This window comes from Bos grunniens, chromosome 19, assembly GCF_055505025.1.
Source record: "Bos grunniens cultivar Pamir isolate PY7600 chromosome 19, Bosgru_T2T1.0, whole genome shotgun sequence".
NCBI classification, from domain to species: domain Eukaryota; kingdom Metazoa; phylum Chordata; class Mammalia; order Artiodactyla; family Bovidae; genus Bos; species Bos grunniens.
In genome coordinates, this window is record NC_141183.1 from 23,081,425 (window position 1) to 23,101,522 (window position 20,098).

At 47.6% G+C, this 20,098-nt stretch overlaps 1 protein-coding gene across 11 annotated transcripts in view; it reads left to right on the forward strand.

Annotated features, from left to right (window-relative positions):
- Nucleotides 1-20,098, forward strand: part of MED24 (mediator complex subunit 24) — a 43,837-nt gene that overhangs the window by 15,531 nt on the left and 8,208 nt on the right. For 2 of the 11 annotated variants that reach the window (XM_086357806.1, XM_086357807.1), the window contains exons 3-16: nucleotides 4,832-5,020; nucleotides 5,108-5,190; nucleotides 13,924-13,962; nucleotides 14,314-14,387; nucleotides 14,742-14,974; nucleotides 15,117-15,173; nucleotides 16,616-16,742; nucleotides 16,855-17,005; nucleotides 17,311-17,424; nucleotides 17,891-17,938; nucleotides 18,552-18,634; nucleotides 18,941-19,027; nucleotides 19,316-19,427; nucleotides 19,904-20,046. In XM_086357806.1, the coding sequence (XP_086213932.1) occupies nucleotides 4,891-5,020; nucleotides 5,108-5,190; nucleotides 13,924-13,962; nucleotides 14,314-14,387; nucleotides 14,742-14,974; nucleotides 15,117-15,173; nucleotides 16,616-16,742; nucleotides 16,855-17,005; nucleotides 17,311-17,424; nucleotides 17,891-17,938; nucleotides 18,552-18,634; nucleotides 18,941-19,027; nucleotides 19,316-19,427; nucleotides 19,904-20,046 (1,481 nt within the window). In that variant the 5' untranslated portion in view covers nucleotides 4,832-4,890. Of the gene's footprint in view, nucleotides 1-4,275; nucleotides 4,664-4,831; nucleotides 5,021-5,107; nucleotides 5,191-13,923; nucleotides 13,963-14,313; nucleotides 14,388-14,741; nucleotides 14,975-15,116; nucleotides 15,174-16,615; nucleotides 16,743-16,854; nucleotides 17,006-17,310; nucleotides 17,425-17,890; nucleotides 17,939-18,551; nucleotides 18,635-18,940; nucleotides 19,028-19,315; nucleotides 19,428-19,903; nucleotides 20,047-20,098 lie in introns of those variants that run through there. The other 9 variants (XM_086357804.1, XM_086357808.1, XM_086357805.1 and 6 more) reach the window with 9 other exon arrangements.

Here is a 20,098-nt window from a genome sequence, read left to right on the forward strand (position 1 = left end):
ATGGCACAGGCAGCTGTGGAGGTCAAGAGGACAGAGTGGCTCTCAGAGCCAGAAGGGAGGAGCAGTGGCCTGTCCAGGGTTCAGGATCATGGCACTCTCTTCTCCTCCTTGCTGGAGGGTGTGGAGAGAGAAGGCATCCTTCAGGTGTTAGAGAGGAAACCATTCTGAGATTCAGAGTTGTTCAGATTCAGAGTGGTTCAAAGGTTCAGATTCTGCCTTTCGCTGTCCTGGCTGGCCTCTTTCTGGACCTCTCCTGGGGCCAGTGGGAAGATAGAGGCGGAACTGGGGGGGATCCAGGAGCTGTCCCTGAGGGGGGAACCACCTTGCAGTCTTCTCCATCCTCCCCTTCCCCAGATAGACAGAGAGTGGAGAGCTGAATGTGGGGACGGGTAAGGGGAGGGAACTGGTTTGGAGCCAGCTGTGTACAGAGTGTGGAGTGTGTGGGAACGACTTGCTTTCTTTCCCATCCACCTGCTGCCAATTAACTCCCCATAGTGGGGGGACCCAGGCAAGCGTCCAAAGGAAAATGTTCTTCCCTATAGAGAGAAGGGATGATGACACCCTTTGTGCCTTGCGTGCTTACCAAGTATTTCAGTTTCTCGGTTTAGACTTGCCACTTTTCTCTACACTTCTTTCCAGCCTAGATGAGGAGTGTTCCCATCCCCTTGGATACCCAAACCCCGATTCCTCATAGCATTTTACACCACCGAAAGTCCCCACTCCAACCTAGTTCCTTTTCAGCGACTCCTTCAGTGTTGCCATGTCACTCTGCCTGGCTGGCTTTATTTGTTTGTTTTTATTCATTTTTAATTTGAGGTGCCGGGTCTTAGTTTCAGCACATGGATCTTTACTTGCAGCGTGTGGGATCTTTAGCTGGGGCATGCAAACTCTTAGTTGTGGCATGTGGGATCTAGTTTCCTGATTAGGGGTCAAATCCAGGCTCCCTGCATTGGGAGCACAGAGTCTTAGCCACTGGACCACCAGGAAGTTCTACCTAGCTGGCTGGCTTTTACCTGCCCCTCTTCTCCAGCCAGTCCCCTTCCCCAGCCAGCAAAATGAAGAGCTTGGACCTTGGGGCTAAGAGGGTGGAAGTGAGAGCTCAGCTTCTATCAGTGCTGAGAGAGAAGAAACAGACAGCCCAGGAAAGTGGAGTAAGGAAGAGGGATATTTGAGAGGGATTGTGTGTGGGGAGGGTTTCCTTCTACTCCCAAAGAGGATGCTGGCATCTCTTCTCTCACCCACTGGAGGATTATCACGGAATCCCAGTCTTGTGGAGGGCAAGTCAGAGAGCCTGCAGGGCCCTAGAAGCTCTTCTGATTTGGAGGAAAGAGGTGGGGTATGGAAAGGCAGTCTCTGAAACTGACACACTAGAGAGGACAAAGTAGCAAAACTGCAAATAGCCCTTACCCAGAACTAAGGGAATTCTTGTAGTAAATTCTTTGGCAGTCCAGTGGTTAGGACTCCATGTTTTCATTGCTGAGGGCCCAGGTTCAATCCCTGGTCAAGGAATTAAGATCTTGCAAACTGTGCGGCACAGCCAAAATAAAAAAAATTAAAAAATAAAAGGGTGTCCTTTTAAATCCTTAAAAGTCCAGTCCTTGGGGAAACCCTGCCAAACCAAGAGAAAGAGCTGCTGGTGAGAGGTGGGGGACAGGGAAGGCAGATGGTCTCATGACAAAAGCCGCCTCTCTGCCACTGTAAAGTGGGGGAGGAGGCACCCCTCCCCAGAGGTCTGCTAGCTTCCTCCCAGAAGGGGATGGTCTGAGTTCAGAATGCCACTCTCCTCAGGGCCCAAACATTCTCCACTCCCATGGGGACCAAGTCAGAAGCAGTCACAAGGTTGACAGCTTTTCTCTGAGAGGACAGTTTGGGCTCTGTGGGATGGGAGTGGAGCTGCAGGATGCATGGATGTGTCTAGGTGGGAAGCCCTAAGCTGCAGTGACAGCAAAGGAATAAGAGGAGGGAGGCGGGCGAAGGTAGAGTTGGGGGCCTGGGAGAAGCAGGGAAGCCAGGTACATGAGAGACTGCTGAGAAACAAGGTCTGTAGCCGGCTTCAATGTGTGTGGCTGAGGGGATTTTGGAGGTCAAGTGTGAGAAGTCTGGGTTCTCCCTCCTTCCTGCTTTGGAAGCTTTGGCTACACATATTTGGCAGCTGTTTTGTATAAACATTATTCCCCAGTGGTGTCGCTTGGGCAGGCACTAAAGGGAGCAGAATGGAGGGGGTTGTGGGTGGGTTATGGGGAAGGAAGAAGCTGAAGGCAGTCATGACCTTAGAGGGATGTGATCTGGGTCTCCTCCAGCTGCACTCTCCTCTTCAGAACAGGAGTTCTGGTCTCCCTGTTTAGACTATGCTCCAGACACCCACGATTCTGTCATTCTTTGCCCCAAGAGCTGCAGGTTTGCTTCCAGAGCCTGAGGGGTCTGCTCTTCCAGATTCATTCCTCTGAGAACTGAGTCTGACACTTAAAGGGTGACCAAAGAATGGTGATTGGGAAATATGGATGGAGCTTGGATTCATGGATGGGGATCTGAGGCTCCTTGTGATATGGGATGCAGGGCTGAAAATAGGGCTGGCAGGACACTGTCTTGTTCTGGTTGTAAATGTAGTTCTGGTTGTAAATGTTAGTGGCGATCTGTCCACAGGGCAGGACAGGGATGAGGGCTGTGTGTGGAGAGGCCCAGCTGTTGGAGTCAGAGGTGGGTAGCATTTACTTTTGGCTTCTCACTGGGGAAGGGGGGCGGGGTTGGAGAAAGGCTAATACTCCAAACACTGGACATAATTATTTATAATGTGGTTCAATAGGTTAAAGCAAGACATCATGTTTTTAAAGTAATTAATTAATGGTTGGCTGTGCTGGGTCTTGGTTTCTGAGCATAGGCGTTCTCTAGTTCAGATGACTGGAGGGTTACTCTCTAGTTGTGGTCTGTGGGCTTCTCACTTCGGTGGCTTCTCTTGTTGCAGAGTGTGGGCTCTAGGGCCTTCAGGCTTCAATGGTTGTGGCTCTTGGTCTCTAGAGCCTGGGCTCAGCATTTGTGACCCATGGGCTTAGTTGCTCCTTGGCGGGTGGAATCTTCCCAGATCAGGGCTAGAACCGTGCCCTCTGCATTGGCAGGCAGATTCTTAACCACTGGACCACCAGGGAAATCTAATCATACTGCTTTTAATAAACATTTTTTAAAAAAAGAATTTTAGTTTTAGATTTATAGGAAAAAAATTGAAGATAGAGAGGATTCCTATATACCTCACTGTCAATCCCTACCCCTTTAACCTTTTACTTAGTATGGTAGGTGTTACAATTAATGACTGCTATGCTATGCTAAGTCACTTCAGTCGTTTCCGACTCTGTGCGACGCCATAGACGGCAGCCCACCAGGCTCCCCTGTCCCTGGGATTCTCCAGGCAAGAACACTGGAGTGGGCTGCCATTTCCTTCTCCAATGCATGAAAGTGAAAAGTGAAAGTGAAGTTGCTCAATCATGTCCGACTCTTAGCTACCCCATGGATTGAAGCCTAACAGGCTCCTCCATCCATGGGATTTTCCAAGCAAGAGGTACTGGAGTGGGGTGCCATTGCCTTCTCCGAATTAATAACTGACATTGATACATTATTATTAACTGACATTGATACATTATTATTAGCTGAAGTCTGTGCTTTATTCAGATTGTTTAGTTTCCATCTAAGGTTCTTCTGTTTAAGGATCACATCCAGGATAGCAAGTTACATTTAGTCATCATGTCTCCTTAGGCCCTCTTGACTGTGACAGGTTCCTAGACTTTTCTTATCTTCGATTTCCTAAACCTCAGTTTCCTCCTTACGTCTCCCTTAGTCAAGCAGTTGGCTGGGCCAGAGATTCCCAGAGAACTGCCGGATTTTAGGGTGAAGGGCTGGGTGAGGTGTGTTCAACTGACAGAGACTCAGTGTCGCTTTGGAATATAGTTGTGGAAAGGAGAAGAACTCTGGGAAATCCGGGGGTTTCCGAGGGGAAAAAAAAGCCAGGAAAGAGAAAACCTATGGATGAACGTATGCCACACCCGTGTTGTGCCTACTAACTAGCGGGCAATGAAAGGGTGTCAGAATTTGATTTAAATGCTAGGTCCACAGTGATGTCACTGGAAGAAACTTAATTGCGGTAGGCCTTTTGAGAGCCTTTCCCCCTAAGCTTCCTGAGCCTCTGAGATCCTCAGCTCCTACTCGGCTTTCCCTCAAGGAAAGAAACAATGCGGGCTGACTAGCTTCTCGTAGCTTCCGAGCTAGCTGAGTCCAAGGAACTGCAATTCCCAGAAGACATAGTGGTGTGACCGGTGTCTCGCTGCCTTCCTATTGGTTCATGTTTGTTACTGTCAGCCAATAGAAAGCTAGCTCTTTTATAAGTGCCAAAATGGCGACACCTAGGATCTAGAACTAGATTGTCCGGTAGGCTTAAATTTGGGGAGGTGATGGATGGAAAGGAAATAGGGAATTATAGTTTCAGGGTTGGGGAGGGTGGAGGAAGTGGGGGGAGAAATTTGGATTTGGGGTAGTAGTGGCTGAGGGACGCAGCCAGAGCTAAGGGCATATTTAGGCAACCGGAACTGGCTTAACCCCTTACTGCCCATTTATTCTTTGTATTAAGCACCTTTGACACTCTCTTCTTACTGCGCTTGTTTAAAGAAGAATGGTTCAGGTGGGAATAACCTAATAGGATCCCTGTTTGCCCCTTTCCCCTTTTTTTCCTTTCTAGTTATACTTCCCTTGAATCTTCCTATATCGACTCCATTCCATCTAAGTCTGCGCTCCATCCCCCATCGCCCCGCCCGATTCTTTTCCTCAGAATCCCTTTCCCTTTCTCTAGCTTGATTTCTCCAACCTCAAGGCTGACTGCTACCGGCCCGGTCTCCTCAGAGTGAAATCATGAAGGTGGTGAACCTGAAGCAAGCCATTTTGCAAGCTTGGAAGGAGCGATGGAGTGACTACCAGTGGGCAGTCAACATGAAGAAATTCTTTCCCAAAGGAGCCACCTGGGACATTCTCAACCTAGCAGGTCTTAAGTGAAGTAGGAAGGAAGGATGGGAGGGCTAAACCCAGAAATGTTGTAACACTGAGGCTTCCTTTGTTATTCTCCTTGCAGAAGCACTACTGGAGCAGGCCATGATTGGACCTTCCCCTAATCCTCTCATCCTGTCTTACCTGAAGTATGCCATTAGTTCCCAGGTAAACTCTTCTATCTATTCCAGACAAGGTTTGAAGGTGAAAGGCTTGGAATACAGTTGTCAGCTCAAATTTTTAGGTGAATTTGTTTGAACACATCATTTCCCTGAGCCTCAGTTTTCTTGTGAAAATAATAATACTCCAGTGGTTATGATGAATATTACATTAATTTGCTCTATCAATAAATACTCACATATGCCCTGGGGATTTAGCTATGAACAAGGTCTAATTCCAGCGCACAGGTATTTTGTGAGTAATATAGGTATGTGAATAAGCAGTCAATCATAAGATGGGATTATGATATAGGACAGAGTACTATGGGAGTACATGGGAGGGATACCTAATCCCAGGTTGAGCAACCAGGCAAGAAGTGATGTTTAAACCAAGACTTGAGTGTTAAATGGGAATTAGCCAAGGAGATTGATGAGAGTGTACAAAGCAGAGAGAAAAGAATATGCAATGGTTGGGAGACAAACATCACATGATATTTAGGAATTGAAAATAACGTGATATGGCTAGAATAGGGTAGGGCTTCCCTGGTGGCTCAGTGGTAAATAATCTGCCTGCCAAAGCAAGAGACACCGGTTTGATCCCTGGGTCAGGAAGATCCTCTGGAGAAGGAAATGGCAACCCAGTCCAACATTGTTGCCTGGGAAATCCCATGGACAGAGGAGCCTGGGGGCTACTGTCTATGGGGTCCCAAAAGAGTTGGAACACCACTTAGCAACTAAACAATAACAATGGCTAAAGTAGCAGTTTTGGCCTTAGAACATTTTATACTCTTAAAAATTGAGACTCCTGCAGAGCTTTTGTTTATATGTATTATACCTATTTGTATTTACCACTTTAGAAATTAAAAAATTAAAAAAATACTTATGTATTTAAAAGTAACAAGTAAACCCATTGTATGTTAATATACATAAAGTTTTAATGAAAAAGTAACCATATTTTCCAAAACAAAAATGAGGAAAGTGGCATTGTTTTACACGTTTGCAGATCTCTTTAATTCTAGCTTAATAGATTACAGCTGAATTCTCATAGCTGCTTCTGCATTCAGTTGTTACAGTAGGCTGTTTCAGCTGAAGAAAATCTGGCCTTGCACATCAGATATTTAGCTTGAAAAAGGAAGAATATTTTAATAAGCCTTTCAGATAAATGTGGATATTCTGAAAGGTTTATTAAAATATTCTTCCCTTTTAATTAACCTTGAGTTTTAGTAACTGTGTATACCTGTGTCACTAACATCCAAAATAAGATAGACCATTTCCATTCTCCCAGAAAGTTTCCTTGTGCCCTTTCTAGTCCATCTTCCTATAACCACTAAATGTTTTCTATTCAGTTCAGTTTAGTTCAGTTACTCAGTCGTGTCCGACTCTTTCTGACCCCATGGACTGCAGCACGCCAGGCCTCCCTGTCCAGCATCAACTCCCCAAGTTTACTCAAACTCATGTCCATTGAGTTGGTGATGCCATCCAGCCATCTCATCCTGTGTTGTCCCCTTCTTCTCTCACCTTCAATCTTTCCCAGCATCAGGGTCTTTTCAGATGAGTCAGTTCTTCGCATCAAGTGGCCAAAGTATTGGAGCTTCAGCTTCAGCACCTTTCTCTATACCCACAGATTAATATTGCCTGTATTTGGATTTCATAGAAATGAACTCATATTTAGTATTAACTCTTAATGCTCTGTCTTCTTTTAACATAAATGTTGTTGAGCTTTATGTTATTGTGTATGTCAGTAGTTCATCCTTTTTTAAATTTGCTGAGTAGTATTCCTCAGTTGGCACGTAGTTCTTATGCTTCCTCTTTCCTCTTGACATCAAGTCTCATTTCCATGTTAGCACATATTCATCTACTTTGTTTTTTTTTGGCTGCGCTGGGTCTTCATTGTGGCACGCTGACTTTCTCTAGTTTTGGCTCTCAGGCTTCTCTAATTGCAGAGCACAGGCTCTCGAGCACCGTGACTCAGCAGTTGCAGGCTCTCTAGTTGTGGTTCACAGGCTTAGTTGCCCCTTGGCATATGGGATCTTAGTTCCCCAGCCGGGGATCAAACCTGTGTCTCCTTCATTGGAAGGCAGACTCTTGACCACTGGACCACCACGGAAGTCCCTACCTTTTTTTTTTTTTTTCCTACCTTGTTCTTTTTAACTGCTGTGAACTGTTCCATATATACTTAATTTCAGTTTAGTTCAGTCACTCAGTCATGTCCAACTCTTTGCAGCCCCATGAATCGCAGCACACCAGGCCTCCCTGTCCATCACCAACTCCTGGAGTTCACTCAAACTCATGTCCATTGAGTCAGTGATGCCATCCAGCCATCTCATCCTCTGTCGTCCCCTTCTCCTCCTGCCCCCAATCCCTCCCAGCATCAGAGTCTTTTCCAGTGAGTCAACTCTTCACATGAGGTGGCCAAAGTATTGGAGTTTCAGCTTTAGCATAAGTCCTTCCAATGAACACCCAGGACTGATCTCCTTTAGGGTGGACTGGTTGGATCTCCTTGCAGTCCAAGGGACTCTCAAGAGTCTTCTCCAACACCACAGTTCAAACATCAATTCTTCCACGCTCAGCTTTCTTCACAGTCCAACTCTCACATCCATACATGACCACTGGAAAAACCATAGCCTTGACTAGACGGACCTTTGTTGGCAAAGTAATGTCTCTTCTTTTGAATATGCTGTCTAGGTTGGTCATAACTTTCCTTCCAAGGAGTAAGCATCTTTTAATTTCATGGCTGCAGTCACCATCTGCAGTGATTTTGGAGCCCCAAAAAATAAAGTCTGACACTGTTTCCACTGTTTCCCCATCTATTTCCCATGAAGTGATGGGACCAGATGCCATGATCTTTGTTTTCTGAAATGTTGAGCTTCAAGCCAACTTTTTCACTCTCCTCTTTCACTTTCATCAAGAGGCTTTTTAGTTGCTCTTCACTTTCTGCCATAAGGGTGGTGTCATCTGTATATCTGAGGTCATTGATAATTCTCCTGGCAATCTTGATTCCAGCTTGTGCTTCTTCCAGCCCAACATTTCTCATGATGTACTCTGCATATAAGTTAAATAAACAGGGTGACAATATACAGCCTTGATGTACTCCTTTTCCTATTTGGAACCACTCTTTTGTTCCATGTCCACTTCTAACTGTTGCTTCCTGACCTGCATATAGGTTTCCCAAGAGGCAGGTCAGGTGGTGGTGGTTTTAAATTTTTTACCATTGTAATCAGTGTTTCATTGAATGTTCTTATACTTAACCTCTCTGCATATCTGGCACTGTTTCCCTAGAATAGATAAACAGAAATGGAGTTGCTGGTTTGAAGAGTCGCATGTGTTAAATTATAATAGATCCTGCAAATTGCCCTCAAAAGATGATTCTCTCAGTTTACACCTGCTCCCTAGTGCTTGAGAGTATTTCTCCACACCTTTTCCAGTGTTGAATCTTTTAACATTTTTTTTCCAGAGAGACAAAAAATTACAACATATTATAAGATGTATTTCCACAATTGTGATGATGAGTGTATTTTTTCAAGTGCTTATTGGCTCTTTGTATATATTCTGTGAATTACTTATGAATTTCGTTTGCCCAGTTTTTTTATCATTAGTTTGTTTTCTTTATCTTTTAAGTAACAATTTTGTGTGTGTATGTAAGTGGTAAGTCGCTTTAGTCATATTTGACTCTTTACAACCCCATGAACTGTAGCCCACCAGGCTCCTCGGTCCATGGGATTTCACAGGCAAGAATACTAGAGTGGGTTGCCATTTCCTTCTCCAGGGAACCTTCCTGACCCAGGGTTCAAACCTGCATCTCCTGCTTGGCAGGCAAATTCTTTACCACTGAGAAACCTGGGAAGCCCATAAATCACATACCATACATTTTATGCATTTAAAGTGTACAGTTCACTGATTTTTAGTGTATTTAGAATTGTGCAACCATTACTACAATCAACTCAGACCATTTTATCACCCGAAGAAGAATTCTTACTTACTGATTTTTGTGTCTTTTAATGTGTTGTATTTTGTAATTATTGTCTGTTATTTATATTTTAAATTTTCTTTCTATTGGTTTTTAAACTTGTTTTCCTTTCTTAGCATGCAGAATTTTATTTATATTTTTTGCGGGAGTGCAGTGCCACGTGGCTTGCAGGATCTTAGTTCCCCAAACAGGAGTTAAACCCAGGCCCTTGGCAGTGAAAGTGGAGAGTCCTAACCACTGGACCACCGGGGAGTTCCCTAGAATTTTTAAAATGTATTTGTTTTCAGATTTAATTGCCTTTTTTCCTCTATATGACTTTTGTCTTTCATAAGGGCTTCCCTACTCCCAAGGATCAAAATATAATCTTTAATTTCTGCCACGACTTCACTTTGTTTAACCCATTTAGAATTTATTCTGATATGAGAAAGAGATCCAAATTTATTTATTTTTCTGAATAGATAGACAATTAGCTTAACTGCCTTAATTGAATAACCCATTCTTTTTTATATCTTAAATTCTCTGATAGACGAGAGTCTATCTCTTGACATTCTAGTATATTTCATTAACATATTTGTCTTTTCTTGGACTGTTGCTTTACTATTTTAATTACTATACCTTTGAAGCATTTTTGATGCTTGTTAAGCAAGTGTTCCCTTAGTTGTTTTATTTTTCAAAAATTTCTTGGCTGTTTTCAGGCATTTTTCTTTTCCAGTCAGATTTTAGAATCAAGTTAAATTCTTAAAAAAGCCTATTGCATTTTGATTGGAGTTTCCTCGACTTTGTGAATTTGGGGAATTCGTAGGTTAATTTTGGAAAGATCACTCCAGTTGTAGTTTGAAGAATGAGTTGGAGGGAGGTAAGACAGAAGGCAGCGAGACAGTTTAGTGTGGCTTTTTTTTTTTTTTTCTGTAAAGGACCAGATAGTAAATACTTTCAGCTTAGCTGGCCGTATGGTCTCTGTTACCACCGTTCTATCCTTATTGCTCAGAAGCACATACTGGTGACATATAAATAAATGGATGAGGCTGTGCCCTGACATAACTTTATTTACCAAAAAAAGGTGATGAACCGGATTTAGCTTGCAAGCTGTCATTTTCTAGCCCCTGATTTCTGCTGTTGCAGTGATTTAGGTAAAAGATGATACTGGCTTAAACTTGAGAAGTGGCAGCAGAAAAAAAAAAACAGATGAATTCAGGAACAATTTAGGAAATGGTACTAAGAGGAATTGGTGATTAATTGGATGAAGGGTGTGCAGGAGAGGAAGAAGTGAAGGTTAGTGTCTCAGTTTCTGATTCGGATATGAGATGGCTGATGGGATCTCAGAAGACAGTGGGAGAAGAGCAGGACCGTTGTCAGGGTTTGGTTGTAGGTGAGGGTGGAGATGCCTTATTTGATTCTGGCCTCATTTCATGGAAGGTGCCTGTGTGGGTTGTCCAAGAGTAGACACTCATTGAACATCAATGTTGGAGACGCAAAAGGAGAGGTGGCTGCTGGAGTGGCAGTTTAGGAGTTGTCAGCCACAGGTGACAATGGAAGCTATGGGCATGGATGAGATTTACCCAGAAAGAACATGCAGAGGGAACAAAGAAGTGACCCAAGCCATATTTCTAAGGAACTAGTCACATTTCAGGAACATACATAGGAAAATAATTCCTCATAGGAATCTGCAAAGAAGGGACCAGTGAGGAAAGAAGGAAAGCAAGAAGGTGTGATATTAAGAAAAGCCCAGGAGGACTTCCCAGGTGGTCCAGTGGTTAAGATTCTGAGCTTCCATTCCAGGCGGCGCAGGTTCGATCCCTAGTCGGGGAACTGAGATCCCACATGCTGTGCAGCGTGGCCAAGGAAAAAGAGAAAAAGAAAAGCCCAGGGAGGGGAGGGCGGAAGGATGAGGAGGTGTTTCCTGGTGTGAGATGCTGCTGAGAGGTCAGTGAGATCAGAACTGAGAAGTATCTATGGGGTTTGACAACAAGTTTGTTGATGAGCTTAATGAGAGATTCATGCAGTGGTGGTGAAGACAGAAGTGATTGGAGTGGGTCACATTGAGAACGGAAGCTGGGGAGGTGAAGGGTAGAGAACCCTTATAACTGAAGAGAGCGTGGTGGTTAATTGGAAGTATATGGTCTGCAGGAGGTTCTTGTAAAAATAGAAGAATCTTGAGATATGTAAACTGATGGGAAAGGCAAGAGAGGGTGGAGGCTGAAGTGCCAGTGAGCGAGAAATAAATATATTTGAAAGACCTCCCTGACTTACAAAGTGCAGTGCAAAATTAGTAATTTTTCTCCCCTCAGAGTCAAGAGGCTCTTTGGTCCAGTGCTATCTATGCATGTAGAGGGCACTTAGGAGCAGTTGAGGGCGTTGAATATGAAGAAGAGAGAGGGGATTAGAGAGCAGCTGCAGGGTCCCTCTGGGCTGGCCAGGTGTGCTCTGGGCCTTGTAGATGGGCTCCAGCCTCGGGGGCTGGTGGTAGGTTAGAGCTTCTGTGTTGATAGATATATTAGGACTGGGATAGGTTATAAGTCCTGCTGTGAAAAACAGTTCACCATGTGGAAAGTATTTTTAGGTCTCTGAAGTAGCAGGGCTGTCTTGATACTGTTAGCAGAAATTGACCAAACAGAATTCTCAATTTGGAGACCATAAATTCATAGTAACTGATGGCATCCCTTAAACATACAGATTTGGGAGTTTCCTCTTGTAGTTTGGGGTCAGTTTCCAGTGGGAATGTCCAGCTCCCCCTTCAGGTCGGTATCCAGCAAGGTTCAGCTCACTGCCAAGCTCTTGCTATGGGGACATCAGTTATAAATAAACACACGCTCGCCTGGAACGTTACAGTCATCCTGCCCAGGCAGGCTCCCAACTCTCTGGCCACCGTCAGACACCAACTGTGGCTTCACGGCATGACCCACTGAGAGTGGCACTAAACACCGATTTGTGTGCTTAAGTCTTCTGTGTGTTTTGCTCCTCTTTATCCAAGAACACTGGTTAAAAAATGTCTGAACGGGGAGCAGCCTGTTCACGTGATGGAGAAATTATACATGCAAGGCATTGCCAAGCATGTAAAATTCACCATACTGAGTCACTGAGGGTGACTTAGCTTTCTTTTAAATCTTTGGAAATTTCTCTTCTTCTGTGAGGCAGGTGATTAGCCTGACAGTTTCTATCATTGTATTCTGCTTTTTATTTTGATATATTTTGCCACTGATTTTGAGTGTAGAGTTGGAACTATTTTCTGTAGTCTTATTCATATTTGATCAGCATGCTATAATTATTTTTTAAAAAATACGACAACTTAAAAGCTATCGGTAAAGTTTGGTTTCATTCAGGCCAGATTATTTCTTTTGAACTATGTCTCCGATCTTATAATGGTGATAAATAGGTTTTACTAATAGAAAATTGTGTTAAGGTGAAAGTTTTTTTAGAATGCTAGTTACTAGAATTCATCAATCGAAAGCAATAAAAACTTCCTGAGGACCTACTATGTGATAGTCCTTGGGCTAAGTTCCGGCGAAACATAAATTTAACACTGTTTCTATTCTCAGGGAGCTCACTGTTCAGGTGGCATTTTGCAAAACAAGCCTTGCAGTTATGTTAAATGAGATTCCTTGGTCAAATAAGTTGGAAAAGTATTGCTTGCCTCACCTCCAGTGATCTTAGAGATTTTCATTGTGTACAAGTTACACTAATGGGTAAGAGGAGTCCTAAAGAAAGCTCTTTACTGAAAGAACCCTTTACTTTATTTAAAGATAGCTCTTTGTGTGTTTATTTCAGAGTTTCTCAAACTCATATTACACACAAGCTCTGTGTATGTGTGTACATGTATAAAATTTCTTAACATCTTGAGGATCCTTTGGAGCAACATCTCCCAGTAGAACTTTCTACAATGATAAAAATATTCTACCGAGTGCAGCCAAATAAATAAATAAAAATACTAAAAAAAATGTTCTATATCTGCACTGTTCAGTACAGTAGCCACTAGCCCCTTGTGGCTGATGAGCACCTGAAATGAGGCTAGTATGACTAAGGAATTGCATCTGTAATGTTATTTAACTAATTTAAACAGCCATGTGTGGCTGGCTGGTAGCTCCCCTATTGGACAGTGCAGCTTTGGAAGCTACTTTGGGAAATACTGCTCTGAGAGTGTATTTTTACATATTCATTCTGCAGACATTGTAGAATGAAGACATGTAGACTGTCTTCAAGGAGCTTCTAGTTTGGCGGGGCAGCAGGTGTCCACGGTGTCATGACGGGTCTAAGGGGATTGCTTAGAGCACTGGAGGGAGGGTTTCAGCTTTGGGTGATGTCCCAGAGGCATCCTAGAGAATGAGTGTGTATAATGAAGTTCACTACGAGTTTCAAAGTGTAAATGCTACCTGTTCATTGAGGGAACAGTTTGTATGTCTCCAGTTCTTGTCCAAATAAAATCACTCTTGGTAGGAGTTATAGCAGTATCATGACCTCACGTGTTTCCATTCTTCTGCCCACCAGCAATCAGACCTTGAACTGTGTGGTGAACAGTGAGTGGCAGGCGGGCATGAAACACGGCCCCTTTGAATCCCCCAAACGATCCCCCCATTTATGCTGGTGCTGTCAGTCACAGTGAGTTTGACAGAAGCAGGGATGGGCAGTGCCTGGTGTTACTGCCTGTCTTTGGGGCTTGTGGAAGGCCTCTTGAAGGGGTTGAGATTTTCAGATAGCTGCAGCAACTTTAAGTGTCAATGTTTTTTCCTCTCGATTGCACACACCAGTTGTTTGAACTTTATCTTTCTTCTTTCCCTCCAGATGGTGTCCTACTCCTCCGTTCTCACAGCTATCAGCAAGGTACGACCACAGCCACTCACAGCCTGGGTGGGGGGCAGGGGTCAGAGATACGGTGGTGGCATACGGGGCCCCACCTCCTTGGCTGCTCTGATCACGTGACCTCTGGGCCTGGACCGTGAGCACACGTACCTCTGGCTGGCATAGCCGCCTCCCATTAGAGAGTGGGGGATCATGGCAAGTGGGGGCTGGCAACTAGGAGCCAATTTCCAACACTGAAAGGATGTTGAGTGTAAATCTTGGGGTTGGAGGAAAGATGAGCAGGGCTCCTGAAGGTGCCAGCTGCCTCATGTGGGAGACAGGGAGGTGGGGTGACCGGGACACTCTATCACATTGCCTCTGTTCTCTCCACAGTTCGATGACTTTTCCCGGGACCTGTGTGTCCAGGCTTTGTTGGATATCATGGACATGTTTTGTGACCGACTGAGGTAACAGCAGGAGCGAGGGGCTTGCAACCTTCCAGCATTATCTGAGTGTAAAGGAGAAGCTCCTGGCATGCAGGCTCAAACCATCTCTGTGGGTTCCCACACTTGTCCCCTGCTTGCTCTTCTGCACCCACCCATCCCCATCTTTTTCTACTTACTCTCAGGGCTAATGCCTCTGCTCTATTTGGAGTAGCTCATTTGAAATCTTATCCAGTGGCAGGGCAGTCTTCCCCAGGACTTTGCTAGCTTCCCAAGTCTCTTCCCTAGTAAGGGAGGGCCAGGCACTCTGGGGAACATGGGTGTGGGTCGGATTTCAGCCTTTGGAGCGGAGACAGATTTTGCATCCTTTCCTGGTAGCTGTCACGGCAAAGCGGAGGAGTGCATCCTGCTGTGTCGGGCCCTGCTCAGCGCCCTCCACTGGCTGCTGCGCTGTACTGCAGCCTCTGCAGAGCGGCTCCGGGAGGGGCTGGAGGCTGGCACCCCAGCGGCCGGAGAGAAGCAGCTTGCTATGTGCCTGCAACGCTTGGAGAAGACTCTCAGCAGCACCAAGAACCGGGCCCTGCTCCATATCGCCAAACTGGAGGAGGCCTGTATGTCCCTGGTTCCTTGAGCCCCACCCGCCATCACTCCCATAGCCGGGTCTTTAATTGAGAGGGGAGAGGCAGGATGCCATCCCACTTTTTTCCAGGAGGATCTGAAATCATCCCACTTCCTTTTTTTTCTCCCCATAAGCATTGCATACATCCCAGGGACTTGGGCAGGGTGGCACCCGAGCCAATCAACCAACAGGTATTTACTGAGCATTATTGTATGCCCAGCACTGTGCCAGGTGCTGGGGGTGGGGGGTGGGGGGCTACCAAAGGAGCATGTGGCAGGGTCCCTGCCCTCAACGAGCCTACCTGCTAGTGGGGAGCAAGGTTAGTGTCTAGTATACATGGGAAAAAATGAGCGGACAAGACAAGCACACCATCCATCCTTGTGTTTGTCTCCATGTGTTTGTACTCATCCTCTGAAAGCAAATGACGTTTGTGTTTGAGTGTTGCCGAAAAGATCCCTTTAAATGCAGTACCGGTCTGCTGTCGGGCCTGTTGTGCTATTTGCCTCTCAACTCAAGTGCAGATATTAAACCCTGGAACCCTCCAGAGCCTGGGGATCAGATAGATCACCTGGTGGGAGGGAAGACGGGTATTGCTGGACATGGGGCCCAGAGACCACAGTCTTGCTGATGAGGCTTGGGATCACGGAAGGAATTCTTGTTCTTTGTAATGAGAGTGCTGGAATGGGTTACACCCAGATAGATCTTTAGGACCTGGTTGTAGAACTAGTTCTAGGATTCGTGTATTTATCACTTCTGAAAATACGGTTTATTGCCTGTGAGAAGTCCAGAAAGATGATCACTATGAAAAAATGGGCTCTGTGGACGGTTTCTTATCTATCTTGAGCACTTGATGAATGTTTACTGGCTGAAAAATGAATGAATTTTTGACTTAATTTTATTGGCTCTCAGGTCTTATCTTTTTCTTCTTTTTTTCCCCCGCTATGCTACATGGAGGTTAATGGGCTAGTTGGTGCCATTATTCATCATTTGACCTGGAAGTGTTAACTAGGATAAATGACTTACAATTAAGTGCTAAACCATACAGTGTAGATCATGAGTTCAGGCATTTAGGAGTAGATCAGTGGGTTGGACCAGTTGGGTAAGTTGTTAAAGGAGCTGGGGCGAACAGTGACTTAAAGGATAGTGAGAGTGTGAGAGGCAGAGGTGAGTGGAGGGGCTTTTCGGAGGGGCCCAGCGAGAGCAAAGGCCCAGATAGGGAGCGGCTGAACACAGAGGCTGTTTAGGACTCCAGCTTGACTGGGGTGGAGAGCAGTAGCCACTTGCAAGGCTGGCCCGCTCTTGAAATGACTCAGGGTCACCTTCTTGTTCCGGCCACTGGACTCCAAGCCCACTGGGCCTCTCTCCGTCACTGCCTGTGTTCTGTCGTGCCTAGTCTCTGAAGTCAGCTGCGGGTGACCCCTAGAAGTCGGGCCTCTGGGAATCGTTTCTAGTGGTTTCATCATTAGTGCTCACCCCCCTTCTGGAAACAGTGCATGCTGCCCTCAGGTCCCCAGCCTCCATGCCATCCTTAGGGGAAGCCTCCCCATGTGGTTCTGTGGGCCCTGGGGTTTGGGGCCAGTCTCTCCCTCTCCTCAGCTTCCCATCCTCCTCCGCATTTCCTTCTCTCTGCCAGCCTCCTGGACGGCCATCGAGCATTGTCTTTTGAAGCTTGGAGAGATCCTGGCCAATCTCAGCAACCACCAGCTCCGGAGCCAGGCTGAGCAGTGTGGCACGCTCATTAGGAGGTACCCGTGCTTGAGGTGACCCTGGGGAAGGGAGGGAGGGAAGGCCTTTGGGGTGGGAGGGCAGACGTGGCCCCGGCCCCCACCCCTCTGCCCTCACCGCCTTGCCCCCTGCACTCTGTCCCCTCAGCATCCCCACCATGCTGTCCGTGCACTCTGAGCAGCTGCACAAGACTGGCTTCCCCACAGTCCACGCGGTGGTCCTGCTCGAGGGCACCATGAACTTGACCGGCGAGACGCAGCCCCTGGTGGAGCAGCTGATGATGGTGAAACGCATGCAGGTGGGAGGCCGGGGTGGGTTCTCTGTCCCCACAGCGAGCTGGCCATGGCGGGCAGGAGGGAGGAGTCTTCTGGTCTTCCCTGGGAGATACAGGGTTTCTCCTGCTTTGTGGCAGATCATGGATCCCCATCGTGGTGGTTCTGTCCGGTGGAATGGCTCTGCCATTTCACCTGCTGTCCCTGGCTCTCGCTCAGGAGTCAGGGAGGTATCTATGCTGCCTGGCTCTGACCTGCCGGATCCCCAAGGGTCAGGAGACTGGAGTGGGATGGGCACCCTCTTCTTCCTCACCCTTGGGTCTTCCCACAGCATATCCCCACCCCGCTGTTCGTTCTGGAGATCTGGAAAGCCTGCTTTGTGGGGCTCATCGAGTCTCCTGAGGGCACAGGGGAGCTCAAGTGGACAGCTTTCACCTTCCTCAAGGTACCTGGGCTATGGGAGCCACAGAGAGCCAGTGTTGGGATGGTTCTCAGGAGGGTCGGCAACCCCCTGGACCTTTGCCCCAGGTTTCTCCCCTCCAGCTTCATCCCTAGTTTGCCAGGTCCCCATTATCCAAAAGCCCCAAGGCTCTTCTGCCCGCTTCGCAGGCCTCTTCTGTGTCTTGGCACACAGGTGCCATGAGAGCAGTCCTCAGCCAGGTTGGCGTGGGGCAGCTCTGGGAGCCCACTCTCACAAAGGGCACTTCCTCATTGAGCCGTGGAAGCGAGGCTCCCAGGCTCTGAGGCTGAGCGCTGGCATGTCTGATCTGGCTCTTAGAATGCTGTCACTCCCAGGGCAGGAGCGGCCTTGTCTCCACCCAGAGCAGGGGGACTGAGGGAGTGTGCCTTTCGTTCTGGGTGAGAGAGAGAGGAGATTGAGCTTCCTGTTTTTCTCCCGCCTCACCCTCCAGATTCCACAGGTTTTGGTGAAGTTGAAGAAATACTCCCATGGGGACAAGGTGAGTTAAAGAAATGAGATGGTGGAACTTCCCTGGTTGTCCAGCAGGTGAGATTCCACACTTCCAATGCAGGGGGCCCGGGTTCAGTCCCCAGTCAGGGAACTAGATCCCATGTGCTGTAACTAAGAGTTTGCATGCACCACTAAAAATCCCATGTGCTGCATGTAAGACCTGGCGCAATCAAATAAAAAAGAAGAGATGGGGAGTGGGCATGGGAACAGGTGAATCCTTGGTTCTGCTCTGAGAAAAGGGCCAGGGAAGGGTCGCAGGGCCCGAGCTAGGCAGCAGTGCGTTCTTGTGAGGAGGCGGGCTGGAGGCGGGCTGGAGGCGGGGCCTTCCCTGAGCTTCTGTGCATCCACGCACAGAAGGCAGCCAGGCCGCGCTGGAGGCGAGGGTGCCCGAGATGCCCAGGGCCGGAGTCCCAGGGCCAGGGTGCAGGACACTGATGCCCCATACTATTCCCATGTGGTCGCTGGAAGCCGTGGTGGCCACAGCCGACTTGTTGGCTACTGTACCCAGCAGTGTGTCCTTGTGAGCCTACAGTGCAGGCCGTGGGCGGAACGGAGGGCCTGGAAGCCAGGTGGCAATCTCTGGCTTTACTTGACTCTGGCAGGACTTCACTGAGGATGTCAATACAGCTTTCGAGTTCCTGCTGAAGCTCACACCGTTGCTGGACAAAGCCGACCAGCGCTGCAAGTACGAGGCCCCCGCTCGCCTGGCTCTACTGGAAGGAGTTCTGGCTCTCCCCCTGCCCTTTGTGCCCGTCAGTGCCAGGGGACCGTCTGCTTGTTCGCTCCCCTTGGCAGGGGCAGGAGGCAGCCACTCCATGGTTGCTGAGTGCCCGAGCCCCTCTGCCTTCCCTCAGGCGCTCACAGTGTTCTTCCTCCTAAACAAAGGAGGATGTCTGGCAGGGCCTCATTTCCCAGCCCCGCTGCCCAGTAATCCCTGCAGCATGCCCCAGGGATGTTGTATCCCATCCCCCATCGTTTTTTTCCCTCACAGCTGTGACTGTACAAATTTCCTACTGCAAGAATGTAGCAAGCAGGGCCTTCTGTCTGAGGCCAGTATGAACAACCTCATGGCCAAGCGGTAAGTGGGAACTCCCTGGGCTGGCCCAAGGGCCCCTTGACCACCCGCCTCGTGTCCAGCCTGGGCCGCTGGGTGCCTTTTCTCTCCGGTCTAGAGTTTGAGTGTGGGTGACAGGAACCATGCCAAGGGTTGCCAGGGACAAGAGACACTGATTTCTGCAGACCAGGGTTTTGCACTGTTAGGGTTTTAACTCTCATCCTCCTTTGCTTCTGGACTGGACTAGGGTATGTGTCAGGAATTCATCTCTGTTCCTCTTACCTTCTCTGGACCAACTGGTCCTGGCTACAGCAAAGCAGATCGGGAGCACGCCCCTCAGCTGAAGTCAGATGAAAATGCCAACATCCAGCCCAACCCCGGGCTGATCCTCCGCGCGGAGCCCACAGTCACCAACATCCTGAAAGTGAGCTCGCCCATCCCTGGCCACCAGGGTCAGCCCTTCCCTCTTTCCAGGTTCCCTCTACTGCCAGATGAGTAAGCAGGCCCCAGACCTCTCTCTCTTCTATTTTCTTTGGAAGCTGAGAAAGGGGTAAGGTGAGGGAAGTGTCCTGGAAACGAGTGTGTGTTGAGCATCGCCAGTCAGCCTGGCGCTGTGGTGGCTGCTTTGCTTGCTTATGTGTAAACAGTGCCGAGTCTCCCAGCAGAGAGACCCCAGTCTGGCTCACACTGACCCCACTGCCCTCACCCCAGTCTAGTTGAGAAGGGTGGATCTGAGAGCAGAGGATTCAAGGAACAGATTTCCAGCTTGGAGTCGGTGGTAGGGTAAATTGCAGGTCGTGGTCTCCCATAGAATGGAGACAGGCAGAGAAAGAAACTGCGGCTAGGCTGCATCTGGGAAGTTCAGTGTTCTCCAGGACCAGTGTCCTGTCTCGTCCCCAGACGATGGATGCAGACCACTCCAAGTCCCCGGAGGGGCTGCTGGGTGTCCTGGGCCACATGCTGTCTGGGAAGAGCCTGGACTTGCTGCTGGCTGCTGCCGCTGCCACTGGAAAGCTGAAGTCTTTCGCCCGGAAATTCATCAAGTAAGGAAGGTCGAGCCCCTGACCAGGGTCTGGGAGGCATGTCCGAAGGAGG